The sequence below is a fragment of the Aspergillus neoniger genome, assembly GCF_003184625.1.
Source record: "Aspergillus neoniger CBS 115656 unplaced genomic scaffold BO87scaffold_2, whole genome shotgun sequence".
Taxonomy (NCBI): Eukaryota; Fungi; Ascomycota; class Eurotiomycetes; order Eurotiales; family Aspergillaceae; genus Aspergillus; species Aspergillus neoniger.
Genome location: NW_020291130.1, coordinates 1363877 through 1379449, shown reverse-complemented (window position 1 = coordinate 1379449; position 15573 = coordinate 1363877). Strand labels below are relative to the sequence as shown.

Sequence of the window (15573 nt, the reverse complement as noted above, 5' to 3'; positions counted from 1 at the left end):
ACCCGCTCCCTTCAAGGATGCTGACTATCTACTTGACAGCATAAGGATAGTCCACAGACCTCGAGGCAGGTCACCGCACGCACATGACAATCTGCATAAACTTTAATCGCCAGCTATGGATGCAGAACACATATAGCCATTCCCCAAAATGAACCTGCTATGTACTAATACTATTCATCTGATGTTGCCACGTATGAACACTAAACACAGGTTTACACCTCACTTAGCGGATGCAGACAGCCATGCCCATCCACGTGGGAAGGATGTTTCCTTATGGATGCAAGCCACACACTGGTATGCCGGTATACATGGGATATCCAGGCCTATGATCATAGTGACATGATCATAATTATAATTCAGACATTCGAGAAGTGTACGTATACTCTCACTGACGCTTGAAACCACTGACGTTTGAAACGTGGCATGTCTGTGCTTATTGCATGGAGTCTTTCAGCATTTGTATACTTCTCTGGTCAGTGGTATCCCTTGCAACTTGGGCATTCTTGACGGAAAGTATAATTTGAACTCAGTTACTACCTACAATACATCCGTGATATACAATCTGTGCCTTACGCCGTTTATGCACAAATCCCCTTGGGTATCTACAGGCTGCCTCCCACCATACATGCCCAGATCTCCTGATTGAACCCAACCTCTGCCTCCTAAGGGATGTGGCCTTTTCGTTCTATGGCAGTTCTTAGTACCTGAACACATGGCGATTCAAAGTTAGGCACTGATGATCACCTTCAACGAAACGAGATAGATATATTGACGAGAAGATCTATCAGGACAGTTATCTCCCACTCTTTTACTAGCCCCTTGGAACACACACTGAGATAAATCATCTGTGACAGTTATCTGACCGCGGGTCTCATTCATTCCTATCTAGTATATAGTAACTTCCTTTCGAGGGCCACTCCTCTCTTCCCTTTCTTCTCAAAAATGTAACCATCATCAACAAAATTATTTCATATGGCTGCTACAACATCCCTGCCACTACCCTAACAGCGCAGAGAACTTATGAGAAGACCACCAAAATACAGGACTCAAAACAGGAAGCTGTCCATCGTAATAACCCAAACCATCTCTAGACTGAAGTAGTAGCTGAGTGAACCAGACATAGTGATGAAGCCCTATATAGTTCTACTAAATCTGTACCTCGTCCTAACCAACATGTGATGACACATACATTAAAACTACACCCCTCAATCTCACAAGTTGACGTAGTAATAGTAGTGATAATCACCATCAAACTAACACCAAATACCCTATATCATGAATTAAACCCCACAACAACCTCCCCCCCAACCAGCCCCATCCAACATCCAATGAATAAAAAGGTACACAACTCAACAGGGCCAGCCACCTTTGATTCCAAGCATTGGTGCTAGCACGCACCAATACAAGTGACAACGTCCACTCAAAAGAACTCACCACTACCAGACCAAACCAGACTAGAGTAAGTAACATCTCCCGACCTGCACTACATTTTCCCGGACTCGGTAGATGTCCAGCAACCCCAGCCCGAGACGAGCAACCCTGACCACGACTCCGACCCCGAGCCGAAGTTGCATCAAATCATCCACTGCCATTGCCATTGCATGACAGAATTACCCATTCCACTACTAAACTAGTATATGCAGCATAGATGTATCAACGAATGAATGACTACAAAAAAATCGTATAACACCCCCCAATCGAGAACAACCCCCGAAACTAACTCCCGAGAAGACCTGAATCCGATACTACTCAAGTGAAGTGACACCCGGGACGTTCCGAGAATAACCCCCCAGCCAAGTCCAAACCCGCCCGCATCGGGAACCGGAACGGGAATGTAAGTATCGATCCATCGCTCGGCTCGAATGCAGCAGCCACCACCACCACCACTTAATTATCCAACGCTCGGGGATCTCGTACACGGGATGGGTGGATGGATCGGAAGCTTCCGCTGAGATACTCTAGTTATCTCATTGGATGAGGACCCGAGATTACTACCCTCACTTCCTAATCGCTCATTTGAGGTTTTCAGATGAAATGACAGCAGGAAAATTGAGTTTCAAAGTCCGACCGCACGCGGCGACAATGTCGTCACGACTCGGTACCAGAGTTTTTCGAGAATGGGATAAGAGGTAGAAAGCTTCAATGGTTAAATTTTTACTTTTACTTTACTACTCGTGACGAAGTTTATTGGAAGTTACTTGATTTTACTGAGAACGGTTATTGGGTGGGTGGGAAAGAAACCGGCTGCAACATTGCAGGGTTGTAGTAGATTTCCATGTAACCCAAAGCAAAAAGCAAAAAGTCTAAAAGTAACCCGAACTTATCCAATCCATCTAACCAGCCCAGTGGAAGAGACATCATTGGTATGTGAAATGTGTATGTGAACATGACAGTGGGAGAAAAATGAAAAACCCAGTCTAAAGAGTCCAAAAAAGGAAACAATAAAGCCAAAACAAAATCAGTCGACTCGCTGATGGCGATTTTTTGTGGCCCAGGAGCGACGATGGATATCAGTAGTCCAAATCCGTAAGCCGTAACATGCAAAAGAAATGTCTAACATCGATCAAGATGTGAACAAAGTGGATGAGAAAAAAAAGGTGTGGAGAGAAAGAAAAAGCAAGCGCCGATGTTAATGCGTTTACTCGACAGCAGAGGCACCGTCGCCGTGGAGGACGGGGTTGACCTTGGGGTTCCACTTGAACTTGAAGTCCTGGCCGAGTTCCTTGCGGACGGCAGACTTGACGGCCTCCAGGACGTTGGGGAAGACACCGAAGTTGGCCGGGTTGTTGTCGTCGTTGTCCTTGCCCTGGAAGACACCGGTGCGCACCAGACAGGTGTTCCAGCCGTGCATGTTACCACCGCAGATGTCGGAGGCCGGGTTGTCACCGACCATGTAGATGTTCTCGGGCAGACGGTTCTCGTTGTGGATCTGCTCCATCCAGGCCTTCATGACCTCATCGGCGTAGGTGTAGGTGGCGCGCTCGGGCTTGCCGTAGACGACACGCTCCAGGTCGACACCGGTGAGGGCCTTGTACTGAGCCTCAATGGAGATACGGAAGAGACCCTGGGTCAGACGGGGGGGACCCTTGTGGTCGGTAGGGAAGACCAGGTCACCCTGGGAGAAGTAGACCGGGATGCGGGAAGCAACGGGGTCCTTGGCGCGGGTCAGCAGCTTTCCGTCCTCGGCCAGGAGGAGGTCCATGATGAGCTGCATGTCAGTGGCGTAGTCGCGCGAGTCAGCGAACACCAGGATAGCATCGAACTTGATCTTAGAGAAGTCGCGGGGTTTGGCCTCGAGACGGTCCTCCTCGTGGAAGCAGCCCCAGGGGGAGATGGTGGGGTCCCAGGCGAGAACATCCTTAGGGTGGATGACGTTCTTGAAGCCGTAGTTCTCAGCGACCTTGCGAATCTTCTGCTTCTCACCACCGCAGACCAGGACGGTCTCGTAGTACTCGGCCAACGCCTGCATTGGGGTGTGAGACTGGATGAACTGGTCGGTGGAGATGGGGCAACCAAGGACCTCGGTGAGCTGGGCGCAGCGCTCGTCCTCGGTCTTACCACCACCGTTGGTCAGGAGAATGTAGGGGATCTTGATGCCCAGCTCGTTGTCACCGTTGAGCATGGCGAGGGCCTCCTTGGCCTCCGGAATGGCCTCGTTACCGTGGGCCAGGACACCATCGATATCGAAAGCGAAGGCCATGTTCTTGGCGGCAGCGACCTTCTCCTTGGACATGTCCTGGACCTGAGAGGCCAGGATGTCGCGGGAAACATCCGCAGTGACCACCGAGGAAAGACGAGAGACACGGGGAGATCTGGGGATGGGCAGGGAAGTGCCAAAGGAGTTGCGGGAGCCACGACGGTCCCGGGAGGAGGGAGCAAAGCTCAGGTTGTGCATGTACTGAGCAGCATCGCTGATGGAGCTGCGAGTAGCGGGGATCTCGACAGTGTTGCCAGCATCATTGGGGATGGGCAGAGAGCCAGCAGCGCTACCACGAGCATCGCGGGGGGAGCGAGCACCCGGAGCAGGGGCAGCGTCCACGGCGAAGTCAGCATCGTCGAAGCGAGGCATGATGAATTGCTGAAGGAATTGAGGTTGTAGAGAGGTTCAATTGACACAAGACCGAAAGGTCAGGAGAGTTAAAAGAATATATAGGAGGGGGAGGAAGATGGATGATAAGATAGGAAGGATAAAGGATGATATCACTCGGAGACGAAAACAGGAAGACAACCAATGGGCGTCACCTGCAAGCAATTGTCACCGGAGGAAGATGGAAGAGGAGGATGATGTGAAAGAGAAGGATGAAGATGGAAAAGAAAGAGAAGGGAGGCGAAGAGGATCATATATAACAAGCTTTCTTCAGCAGAACTACAGTGGCGGTAAGGTCCCAGCGGACGAGGGGAGAAGGCGTACCACCGACAAGGAGGGTGTTTATCCTGGGTGCAGCCATACGGAGACAGCGCTGCGGCCAAATCAGCCATCCGGATCCACCGACTGGGTTGGGAGGGGCGTATCATCATCCCTAGGAATTCTCGTCGTCATTATTTACGGGGAGATGATTAGCTGCGACATTTCGTAGTTTCGCTGGAGGAGAGCGGAGCCAACAATGGCAGCTTGATGGATGGATGTAGTTTAGTCTAGTAAGTAACTGGTCTTACAAAAAAAGAAAGTCCACTACTTTTTTTTTTCTGGGCAGGTTGTAGGTGGAGCTAGCTCTGTTGTAATCTTTCAAGACTGTGACCGCTGGACCCTGGCTGGTGGTAATTTATGACATGCTCAATACTACGACATACACACAGCACACACACACACACACACACACACATAACAAATGCGCAACGCCAATTACCATGCAGGTATTCAAGTTACTACTCCTTTCGGAACAGTTTTCTGAGGCATTAAACAGACACACACACACACACCACAAAAAGTCCCACTCTTCACACCACTTTCACTGCCGCAGCATCGTGGCTGCAGATGGCAGCCTGAACTTGCCCACCGCGGCGGGGCGGGAGGGCTACTGGAGAGTGGCATCACCGGATTCTATGAGACATTATTGGCCAGGCTGGAAATTTGTTCGCAGGACGAACCACTCAAGAAGGAAGAAGCTGCTGCAAGTTGAGTGGACAGGAGGGGGTGCCAGCGGGACTGTGTGGGACAATGATTGGTCGCTACGGGCATTCCATCCACGAACGAGCCACAGATCGCTGGAGCCGATGACGATCGAGCGGGCGGCGGCGGGTCAAACGCTCGCGCCGTTTCGAAAACCAGTACATCCAATGATGTCATGGGCTCCATGTCACTCGTTTTTTTGGTAATTGCAATTTCCCCGTCTGCATTGGGAAATGAGAAATTCAAACTGAATTTAATGGGATCCAGAAAAAAGTGGGTTTTCTTTCCTCAGGCCAAAAACCAAAACGTGTCCATGCCGTCATGGGAAGCTTCACAGGGAAATTTGTCCAGAAGCTCCCCCAAGCTCGAGCTTGGAAAAGAAAATTATCGAACACCAAGGTCAAGCGTAGATGGTTCTTTTCCAGGATAGCTTGGTGAAGTAAAAAGTACAAGTGTACATACCGCAAATCGAAAAGTCAGAGAAAATGACCCTGCATAATATAATTAGTAGCAGCAATAGCATCATACCCCTCATCAACACACCCCCCTCCACCCCACTTGCTGTTCTTGCCTGTAAAGTTGCCTTCTTCTCAACGAGAGCCCCTCCTCGCCCATACCACCAAGTGACTTCTTCCCCTCCCACCCGCTATTTGTACTCATCCCTCGGCTTCTCTACCTCTTCTTCCTCTTCAACTATACCAAATATACCCAATTCCTTCTTTTCACCATCACTTCGATACCCTTACACAACCATGTCTTCCGGACAGTCCTTCACTCTTAGCAACGGCGTCAAGATCCCCGGCGTCGGTTTCGGTACCTTCGCCAACGAGGGTGCCACTGGTGAGACCTACAAGGCTGTCACCTGCGCTCTCAACACCGGATACCGTCACCTCGACTGTGCCTGGTACTACCTGAACGAGGGTGAGGTTGGTGATGCCGTCAAGGACTTCCTCGCTGCCAACCCCTCTGTCAAGCGTGAGGACATCTTCATCTGCACCAAGGTCTGGAACCACCTCCACCGCCCCGAGGATGTGCAGTGGTCTATTGAGAGCTCCCTCAAGAAGCTCAAGGTCGACTACGTTGACCTCTTCCTCGTCCACTGGCCCATTGCTGCCGAGAAGGAGACTCAGGAGAAGCCTAAGATCGGCCCTGATGGAAAGGTATGTCTATTTTCCCTCATAATTCTAGCATCAGAGCAGTGCTGATTTGAAACTCCTATAGTACGTGATCCTCAAGGATCTCACTGAGAACCCCGAGCCCACCTGGAGGGCTATGGAGAAGATCTACAAAGATAAGAAGGCCAAGGCGATTGGTGTCTCCAACTGGACCATCGAGGGTCTGGAGAAGCTCCTCAAGTACGCCGAGATCAAGCCTCACGTCAACCAGATCGAGATCCACCCCTTCCTGCCCAACCAGGAGCTCGTCGACTACTGCTTCAAGCACGACATCCTGCCCGAGGCCTACTCTCCCCTGGGCTCTCAGAACCAGGTCCCCACGACGGGTGAGAGGGTCAGCGAGAACCAGACCCTGAACGACATCGCCAAGAAGGGCGGCTACACCCTGGCGCAGGTGCTCATCGCCTGGGGTCTGCGTCGTGGCTACGTTGTGCTCCCCAAGAGCTCCAACCCCGCCCGTATCGAGTCCAACTTCAAGAGCATCCAGCTCACGGATGAGGAGTACGAGGCCGTCAACAAGGTGGCCGAGGGTCGTCACTTCCGCTTCGTCAACATGAAGGACACCTTTGGCTACGACGTGTGGCCCGAGGAGACCGCCAAGAACCTGTCCGCTTAGATGATGATAGAGAGTGATTTTTTGATTTATGCAGGCCATAAACCAGTAAAATTGGACCGAATGAGCTTATGAGTGGATGGACGAATTGAGATGAAATGTGTATCTAGCAATCAAAGCAAAACAGATTACACCACAATACAATACGTATAGAAAGCAATCCATGTATTTCACTTTCATTCCCCTTTTCCCCCTAGAATGATACAAAATAGACGAAACAGAAAAAAGGGCCATCATAAAAAATAATAATTTAATAATAGGAAACCACCTATCCGCCAATCCCAGCCATCAAATTGTCGCTCCCACCAACAGTTCGCAAATGAAACCTCAACCCATTCATGCATGCATGCATGTGCTTGCCAGCCGAATCACAGTTAGCTAACCTAAGTGGCTTGATGGAGACGAGACGGGAGAACGGGACTAATCCTAGTAAGTTAGGTTACTTACTCGGAGTGTCGGAGGACTGTCCTCCATGCGTTGACGGGGCTAGTGCGCAATGACGTCAGAGCAATTCCTCCATTCCTCCCTTTAACATCCAACAACACAAAATAGTCTAAGACACTACTACGAAACAATGAAGAATAGCATCTGAAAGAAGAAAAAAAATAATAAATATTTATATGTGGCAAAATTTTTCATAACGAGCAATCTAGAACCTTCATCGACCACACCACTACATATTTTACATATATACTACTAATCCTTGTATTTAATTCCTATATTGCATGGCAATGGCTTTTCATCATATCATGATGTATGTATGTATCAAGCGTACCTGGAACCAAAACAATTAACACAAAGGAGAGGGGGGACCGGTACTACTCTAACCGAAGCAGGCTAGTCATGGGCTCGTGTCGGAGAATCTCGGAATATAGGTAGTACCCGGGTTTCTCCTCGGTGGGCAAATGTGGAAGAAGCCCTAAAACACCGAATGGCTGAATTGGGTAAGGGGGCTTGCGTGTTAGTAGTTAGTACTGTTTGGGGGAGTGGGGTGGGTTGGTTGTGATGGTGCCCTAGCCCTAGTAGTACTTGGTATTTAATTATTTTATCTGGTTGATGTTATACTACTACGGAGTAAGTAGTAGTACGTAGAGAGGGGTAAAACCCCCAGTACTTACTAGGATTTGTCCAATCGGGATAGAGGATTGATGGAGTGATGGATACTGTGTACGGAGTACATTTATCGGGATTGAATGTGATACGGTGGATTGGATGGTATACCAGGAGAGTACTATCTGCGTGTATATTTGAGGGATTATTTATGTTGGATGGATGGGATGGATAATGGTCCACTTGGTATGTTTCTGAATACGGAGTATAACCATCCATCCATCCATCCATCCATCTATTTATCTTCGCTACCTACTTACTTATCTAGTCGGTAGAAAGATATCATTCGTCTAGAGGAGTAATAGAGGAGTAGCAGTAGTATCGACCATAGTATATACCGGTTATGGTTGGTTGGTCGGTACTGGTGCCTGAATCCATCCAGGATCAATCAATCAATCAATCAATCAGACAAACATATCTGAAATTCGGATCCATCAACCCTGCCACATACACCAAAGTACTTACTAAACTACAAAATATCCAAGTAACTACCTTAGTTACTCCATAGTAGTATTCCGAATCTACCCGCGATATGCGCCCTAAAATAGGGAACTTCAGCGAAAAGCTAATTGCATCCTGGGCTGAACTTTGTTAGTTGTTAGTTTGTATTTGTTCTTTTCTGGCTTTGGATCTGCGTGGGATTTGCGCTTCGTTGGTTCTTAATACTAGCTTTGGTATATATGGGAGTGGAAGTAAAAGTAGACTATGTACTTATTTAGTAGGTGGGATGGGGGATTGGGATGTGGGGTAATTTTTTGAGATTTGAGGGATTAATGGGAGAGGAAGGGAGGGTGAGGAATTGGGGTACGTAGTTAGTGTGGTTTATTGAATTGAAGATGTGGTGATTGAGGGCAGGTATTGTGTACTAGTACTTCAGTTAGTTTGTAGTAGTAGTGTGATGGGTGATCGTCGATATGTGTTTACTGTGCCAAAGTTTATTGAACTTGCAGTTGATGATGATGATGGTAGTCAAAGCTCAGTATATATTTCGAATGAGGGTGTGGTTGTATATTCTCTCCGCACTACTAGTATGATCGCAACGGCTAAGGGAATAAGTACTATCTTCCATAAGACTAGAGTGAAATATAGTACTATCGCCCTACTTTCTACCATACCAATTAGTTCGAATACTAATTAGATTGCACGAGGTATCTACAACCTCTCTCAATGTATATTGTAATTGTAGTCCACGCGGATATGATAGTATATAATCGTTACACTTTCCTATAGCTTACTAGTACTACTACTTAGTACTAACTGGTAGTAATGACCCTCTACCTACAACCAGCCTCTAGCCCCTACTACTATTACGGAGTGTATCTAGTACGTAGTACTAGTAGTATCATCCTCAACAACAAAATATATATCAACACCACATCCAGAATAGTAACTCACCGGCACCACCCTCCATCAACTTCAATACTAATCCCCACTGCATCAACCTGCAACCCAGCTACTAACTGTATATGTACAATGCAGGGCGGGAAACCTTATCCCTGAACGCAGACGTTATATCATCGTGCAGAGACATGCAGAAATCCATCATGTATGAGGAAATATAAGGTGTGTGTGTGTGGGTGTGAGTAGTCTATAGCTTGGATACATATCCATGGATTACCAGGGAACTGCACCTCCGCGGTGCATACTATCAGCTGTAAGGATGTGAGGGTGCTGTGCAGTGTAGATCTGAATGTGATGGTGGAACAGCAAGGCTGAGTGAGGTCCATGTATTGCATTTCTTGCTTTTAGGTTGTATCAGAAATATACAGGATAGTTACCTACTACTGATACCTATCCTGCTATTGTATGGGAGTAAATGATTAGACCCATATTAACGTAGTAATTCGATTCTGCAACTGCCATCAGACCAAACGCCTTCCCTATCGGTTCCTCCGTATGTACACTATCCCGAAACGCCAAATAAACGAGAAAGCAAACGAGGATATCAACAATATCATATTCACGCGCGCGGACGCATCTTCCGAGGCACTGGCGTCGACCCAGCGTTGATCTTCAGCAGGTTGGTCTTCGCGCTACTGCTGCGGAGTGATGTCTTGATGCTGTCGCTTGCAGGCTTCAACGGCGTCGCCGGGACCCGCCTCGGCGACTTGGGGGTCAGCTTCTTGCGCTGCTCGGCCGTGCTCGCGCTGTTGTCGCTGCTGGGCGACGACGGAGAGGACAGGGAAACATTGCTGACGGCTGTTGCAGCCGTCGAGTCGGCTTTGGGTGCTCCGGGACCCAGCCGGCGCACGCGCCGCGTCCGAGGCGTTGCAGTAGCGGGTGCAGTAGCCGCTGCATCGGCGCGATCCTCCCCACCACTCTTCTGCGCCACTTGAGACCGCGTTGTTCGGCTACTGGCTGCCTTTCTTTTCTCGGGGGTTTTGCCCTTGCTCCCGCGGCTCGCAACGTCATGCTCGTCGCCCTTTGCTGCCTCTGATCCGTCGTCGAACTGCACCAGTTCCTCGTCGTTCCACGACACATGCTTCTTTGCCGTTTTGTGTGGTCGCTCCGAGACGTCTCCTGTCGTCTCGCTATCTGTGCAAGGGGCGGTGTCGGCCTTCTTCCCAGATGGCGACTTGCGTGTGAGACCCTGCAAAACGAACTTCGGCGCCTGTGCATTGCCCTTGTTCAGTCGCGTGTTTCGCCGCGTCGTAAGGGCCAGCTCCTGGGCCTCGGTGCGCTGCAAGAAGACGAATTCTGTGCCCTTGGCACGGCGGAGTGACAGTGTGTTGCGTACTGCAGCTGCAGCGGTAATGGTCGTCAACAGGTTGGAAGAGCGAACGGTGCGAGGTCGAGTGCTGCGTCGAGGGCTAGATGGCTGCGGACTGGCCTCATCTTTCTCCTTCGTAGGCGACGGTTGAGGCTTCTGCGGTGAGGGCGAGTTGGTGTCAAGGTCCTCCAACGCGCGGCGCGCCGGTGTGGGAGACGCAACAACAACCGGCACCTCCGGTTCAGGCTCACTCTTTTCAGGCTCCTGCTCCTGGGCGACCATAGCGGCTTTGGCCTCGCGCTTAGCTTTGGCCTTGGACAAGAAGTTGTTGAGCAACTCAGTATCTTCTCCGTCCAATGAGCTTCGGAGTGCCGACCGAACGAGTGTTGACTCCTGCGCACTCGTTAATTCCTGCACCGGTGCAGCGACCGTAGCCGTGGCCGGATCGTCTAGGGTTTCTACGTCGACAGGCACAGTCGGCTCTTCGTCGGTGTGCTCTTCACCGATTATCGTAGAAACCGTGTCTTCATCATGGCCATCATCCTGCGGAGTCGTAGGTTCGTCTTCGATTGCGTCGGACAGATGCACAGTCGGCTGTTCGACGTCTTCGCGGGTTCTTAAGTCTGGAGTGCCGAACACCATGCCACCAACCACTAGCGGCGACAGGCCATGTAGCGAGCGGCTATAGGCTGCGTCGGACGCCAATTTAGTGGGGGTTTCCGGGATCAGACTGGGGGATTCGTCCATATCGGCAGGGTTCTCCGCGAGCTCTTCCTCCAACGTCGACGTGGGCACTTCCTGGTCGTCCTTCACATCGTCACACGACTCGTCTGGTTGTAGGCTGTCGGTTTCAACCGGCTCATCGGGGATGTCGACAAAGTCACTGTAGATTAGGGGAAGTTTGCCTGGGGTCGTTAGTCCATCCGACTGGATAATCTCTTATAGCACCAGGTGGATAAACTCACGTCGCCGTCCATTAACCTCGGACTCCCACTGTGTTTCCAAGAACGAGCGCCCGCGCACACTATCCTCCAAGGCGTCCGCTTCCAGAGCGAAACACCTGCGCTTGACACCGCGGCGGAGGCCGGGGTTCCGCGACGTGTTGATCTCCAAATGTAAGTCGTCGTCGACGGTATGACGCTCTGCCGCAATCAATTGCTGCAGAGCTTTCATGCTGTTAAACGAAGTGCGAAAGCGCTTCCAGACCTTACGCGACTTGCCGCGGGCGCGGAATGCGGTTGATGGTTTGCGTTCCCAGGGACGGGGGGCGGCTCTGGTGGCTTTGACGGGGGTAAATCTGAATCGGTCTTCTTGAGAGAAGGTGGTCCGTAGATGTGGAGGGCTGCAGAGAGAGTAAGATGTTAGTGAGGGGAAAACAAGGCGTCGATCACGGCTGAATGATGTTTATCGGAGAACTGTCGATGGTGGGAGAAAAGGGGGGCCGCAACATGGCGGTGGCGCAACAGATCTCCCACATTGAGTTCCAAACAGACAGCGGACATTTAGGCCGCCCAAAGAGAAGGATGGACTCACCATGCCTGGAATGTGTCGGAAGGACAGACGAAGTCCGCCATCTTCATGGTGAATCCGCGGCGGAATGTTGTGTTTCGGCGCTGACGTCAAGCGAGATCGGGAAGGAGGGACTGGAAGCCGGTAGATGGTGAATTGGTAGAATATAACGAGATAATTTACCGGGCTTCGCTGAGATAAAAGGATGATACCGAATAGCGATACTGAGTAACACGGGAATATCCCAACGCGAGCAGGATGATGGAGGAGAGTGAAGTGGATTTGCTGTTGTTGGTCCGGCCGCCGTTTGTTCCCGTTGCCCTGCCAACCATCAGAGTTGGAGGGAGGATTACCCTCATCTCCGCTATCTGCAGACTACCATCATCTTATTTGAGCCTTCGGAACACTGATGATTGGCTAGCATATTAGACTCCATACACTTGATCTTACTTAATGATACTTAGCTCAGCTACCCATATATCGAAGTCTAATATATCCAGGGCAGGATTCTCCACCGGACTGCCCGCCGATACTTCTCCCAGTCTTCGCCATACTTTGCCGCACACATAGCATCGTCTCTACGTTCCCGGTGCATCAACAAGATTGCAAAGTACAGCACATAGAAGTAGGTGAAGATTATTCCCCAGCCTTGGGCTTCGCCCTGGACGACCTTGCGCCCGTCAATCATCTGGAAGCTCTGAGAGGCCGCCACAATGCTCCCTGCCGGGTAGATGAGATACCCTGCCATGCCCGTGGGCAGACTGAAGGGCAATGCTTGTAGCCAATCCCCAAAGTAGTTAATGTGGCGTGACATTCCCCACCATCCAGCTGTGAGTAGTCTAGTTCCCCGCTTGGTTTGAATGTACGACAGGCCTGCCACACTCGGATCGTTGGGGTGCGTGCGGAACATGTGCTTCTGATCGTTGGCGGCCCGGAAAATATACAGTCCCAGAGCAAAGACGGCGCTCACAGCTGCGATGTTCAACCACCCCAGCTGCAGCGGATATACAGACAAATAACGACATTGTGTTGAGTATAGGAAGGGCACCCAGACGAGATCGCCAAAGGAGAGCATAAACCCCATGCCATCAGTGGTGATATCCATCATAGTCAGAAGCCCTAACTCATTATAATGGCTGTTGAGCACGTAGAACCCCTGAAAGAAGGTGATCAATAGAATGCTGTCGGAGACATAGCCAAAATTGAGATATTGCTTGGCGACAAAGGCAAGATCAAGCAGTATCCAACCAGTCAGGCCAGGATACATCTCGCACCAAGTCTTAATGTCGATCTCCCCGAAGAGTGGAAGAGTGACGCGGGGGTTCAACTCCCGGCCAATGTAGAAATCGTAGATGATATTGCCTGTCCTCCCACCGGCCGCTAGTTCGCGAAGATCCTTATTGGGGTAATTGGTGTCCACGCTGAAGCTGCTGATATAGAGGTAGGTGGCGAGGGCAAATGATATCAACACATTGGCCGTCAAAATTTGCACATAGTGATCCACGATATACGTCCACACGGGAAATTCGGCGCCTTGCAAGTATGTGCCGATTGCGCAAACAGCGAAAACGGCAACGCTGGTCGAGAATGCTGTTAAGGATTGTCAGCGCAGTTCAACCGAAGCACATGACAGCCTGGGACATGGATGTATATAATTACCATTCATGCGGTACTCGAGGGGACGACCGTGATGGACCAGTTTAGTGCCATGAACCTTCTGCGCCGGGAGAAGTCTCCAGAGGAGTAAAACAAAGACATAGTATGTCAGCACTGCAACGGTCACTTTCCAGTCGAAGAGTGCCCAAATTCCACCTTGAGGCCACCCGGTCTCCGCGGCCCATTTCTCCCAAGTGAAAGTGCGAGGGCTCAACAGCGAAGGTACAGGACAGCCCGATACATCGTTACAGCCAAAGGCAAAGAAAGTCAGGAGTAGAGGTAGGCCAATGGTGATGGCAGTGGCTCCTAAGCTACCGGTAATTCGTCAATATATCAAGGCCAAAAGGCCCGGGGTTAGGCTTGTGCTTACGGTCCACCAAACTCGTACTCAACCACCGTAGAGGAAGCCATCACAACAAGTAATATATCGCCAGAAAGGCGTAATTGGGTGCTAGACGAATCAATGTGGTTGAATATTTTATTTCCAATCTAAAGACCTGAAGGTCTCTTTGAGTCTTTATAGTCTCACAGAGTACAGGGCAGGCGACAACTAAATGCCCCTTTGGGACTAGCGGCACCGGGTCGGGAACGCAGCGAGCAGCGTGATATCATCTTGGCAACCAGCAGTCTATCCATCTTCCGGCCGATTACAGAAAGAATTCAGCCAAGTGGTCCACAACCATGGCGGAGTATTGGAAATCAGCGGTAGGCAGAAGCTTTCTTATCTCCCGTGTCTCAGCACTGACTTCGACATAGCCCAAGTTTTGGTGCAAGCAATGCAAGATCTTCATTCGCGATACCGCCTTCGAAAAGTCTCAACATGAGGCTACGGCCAAACATCAGGGTAATCTGAAGCGCTTCCTTCGCGACATCCATCGGAACAATGAACAACAACAGCGCGAAGCACAAAGAGCGAAGAATGAGGTTGAGCGACTGCGCCAGACCGTGGCCGGATCTGCGGGTGGAAAAGATGGGGATGCTGCGCCCTGGAAACGCGCGCCCGCATCGGCGCCCAAACCTCAGGAGCGACCTGTTTCTTTGGAAGAAAGGAAGCGACAAATGGCACAACTAGCGGAGATGGGTATTGCTATTCCGGATGAATACCGCAGTGAGATGGCTTTGGCCGGAGATTGGCAAACGTTGTCGGAGAAAGTTGTACAACCTTCGGAGGAATCAAAGGCCAGCCAGTCATTAGGAGTACGCAAACGAAAGCATGAAGAGCGTGACGAGGAGGAGGAAGAGGCAAAACAAGAAGCTGAACAATTCGTCAGTAAGGGCTGGGGCTCCCGGACCCGAGTCTATCCCGGCGCCCAAGAGGACACTGATCTTGATGCTCTTTTGGAGTCTACGAAAGATATCAAAAAGGGTAAACCTTCAACCCCTGCTGAGTCGGTGCCGGAGCCAGAGCCTGAAAATGCATCGGAAACCGTTAAAGGCCAGTTCGTGCCGGTCAAGTCAGAAGGGGATGCAGCAGCTCCTGAGACCGGTGAGCCGTCTCAGGTCAAGCAGGAGAGTGAGACTGCTCCCTCGGCTCCTGTGACAAAAGAGGAGCCGGAAGACGCTCCAGCTGCGGGGGTCGTTTTCAAGAAGCGCAAGGCCAAGGTTATGAGAAAGTAACGGCACCCATCACGGCCAGCATTTTACGGAAACACGTGGAGCTGTTACGTGTTGGCGGTTCTCATCATTACTC

The 15573-nt window shown here is 50.5% G+C and overlaps 5 protein-coding genes across 5 annotated transcripts; 2 read left to right on the top strand and 3 right to left on the bottom strand.

Moving 5' to 3' along the window:
- Positions 1-2638: 2638 nt before the first annotated feature.
- BO87DRAFT_382486 (phosphatidyl synthase) lies at positions 2639-4069 on the bottom strand (the record flags this gene model as incomplete). The annotated part of the gene is made up of 1 exon (XM_025624609.1): positions 2639-4069. The coding sequence occupies one exon, from the start codon at positions 4067-4069 to the stop codon at positions 2639-2641; it is 1431 nt and encodes a 476-aa protein (XP_025484935.1).
- An 81-nt stretch (positions 4070-4150) lies between these two features.
- BO87DRAFT_83170 (uncharacterized protein) lies at positions 4151-4616 on the bottom strand. The gene has a single exon (XM_025629607.1). The coding sequence runs from the start codon at positions 4516-4518 to the stop codon at positions 4201-4203; it is 318 nt and encodes a 105-aa protein (XP_025484934.1). The 5' UTR covers positions 4519-4616; the 3' UTR covers positions 4151-4200.
- A 1049-nt stretch (positions 4617-5665) lies between these two features.
- Positions 5666-7056, top strand: gldB (putative glycerol dehydrogenase (GldB)). The gene is made up of 2 exons (XM_025621035.1): positions 5666-6270; positions 6332-7056. The coding sequence occupies exons 1-2, from the start codon at positions 5863-5865 to the stop codon at positions 6899-6901; spliced, it is 978 nt and encodes a 325-aa protein (XP_025484933.1). The 5' UTR covers positions 5666-5862; the 3' UTR covers positions 6902-7056.
- A 2912-nt stretch (positions 7057-9968) lies between these two features.
- Positions 9969-14294, bottom strand: BO87DRAFT_393075 (uncharacterized protein; the record flags this gene model as incomplete). The annotated part of the gene is made up of 9 exons (XM_025625038.1): positions 9969-11543; positions 11574-11623; positions 11684-11711; positions 11742-12060; positions 12252-12331; position 12666; positions 12782-13817; positions 13887-14194; positions 14254-14294. The coding sequence occupies 9 exons, from the start codon at positions 14292-14294 to the stop codon at positions 9969-9971; spliced, it is 3438 nt and encodes a 1145-aa protein (XP_025484932.1).
- A 270-nt stretch (positions 14295-14564) lies between these two features.
- On the top strand, positions 14565-15500 carry BO87DRAFT_382482 (putative formin binding protein; the record flags this gene model as incomplete). Its single annotated transcript, XM_025624608.1, has 2 exons — positions 14565-14588; positions 14640-15500. 2 exons carry the CDS (start codon positions 14565-14567, stop codon positions 15498-15500), a joined length of 885 nt encoding a protein of 294 aa, XP_025484931.1.
- Between the last annotated feature and the right edge of the window lie 73 nt (positions 15501-15573).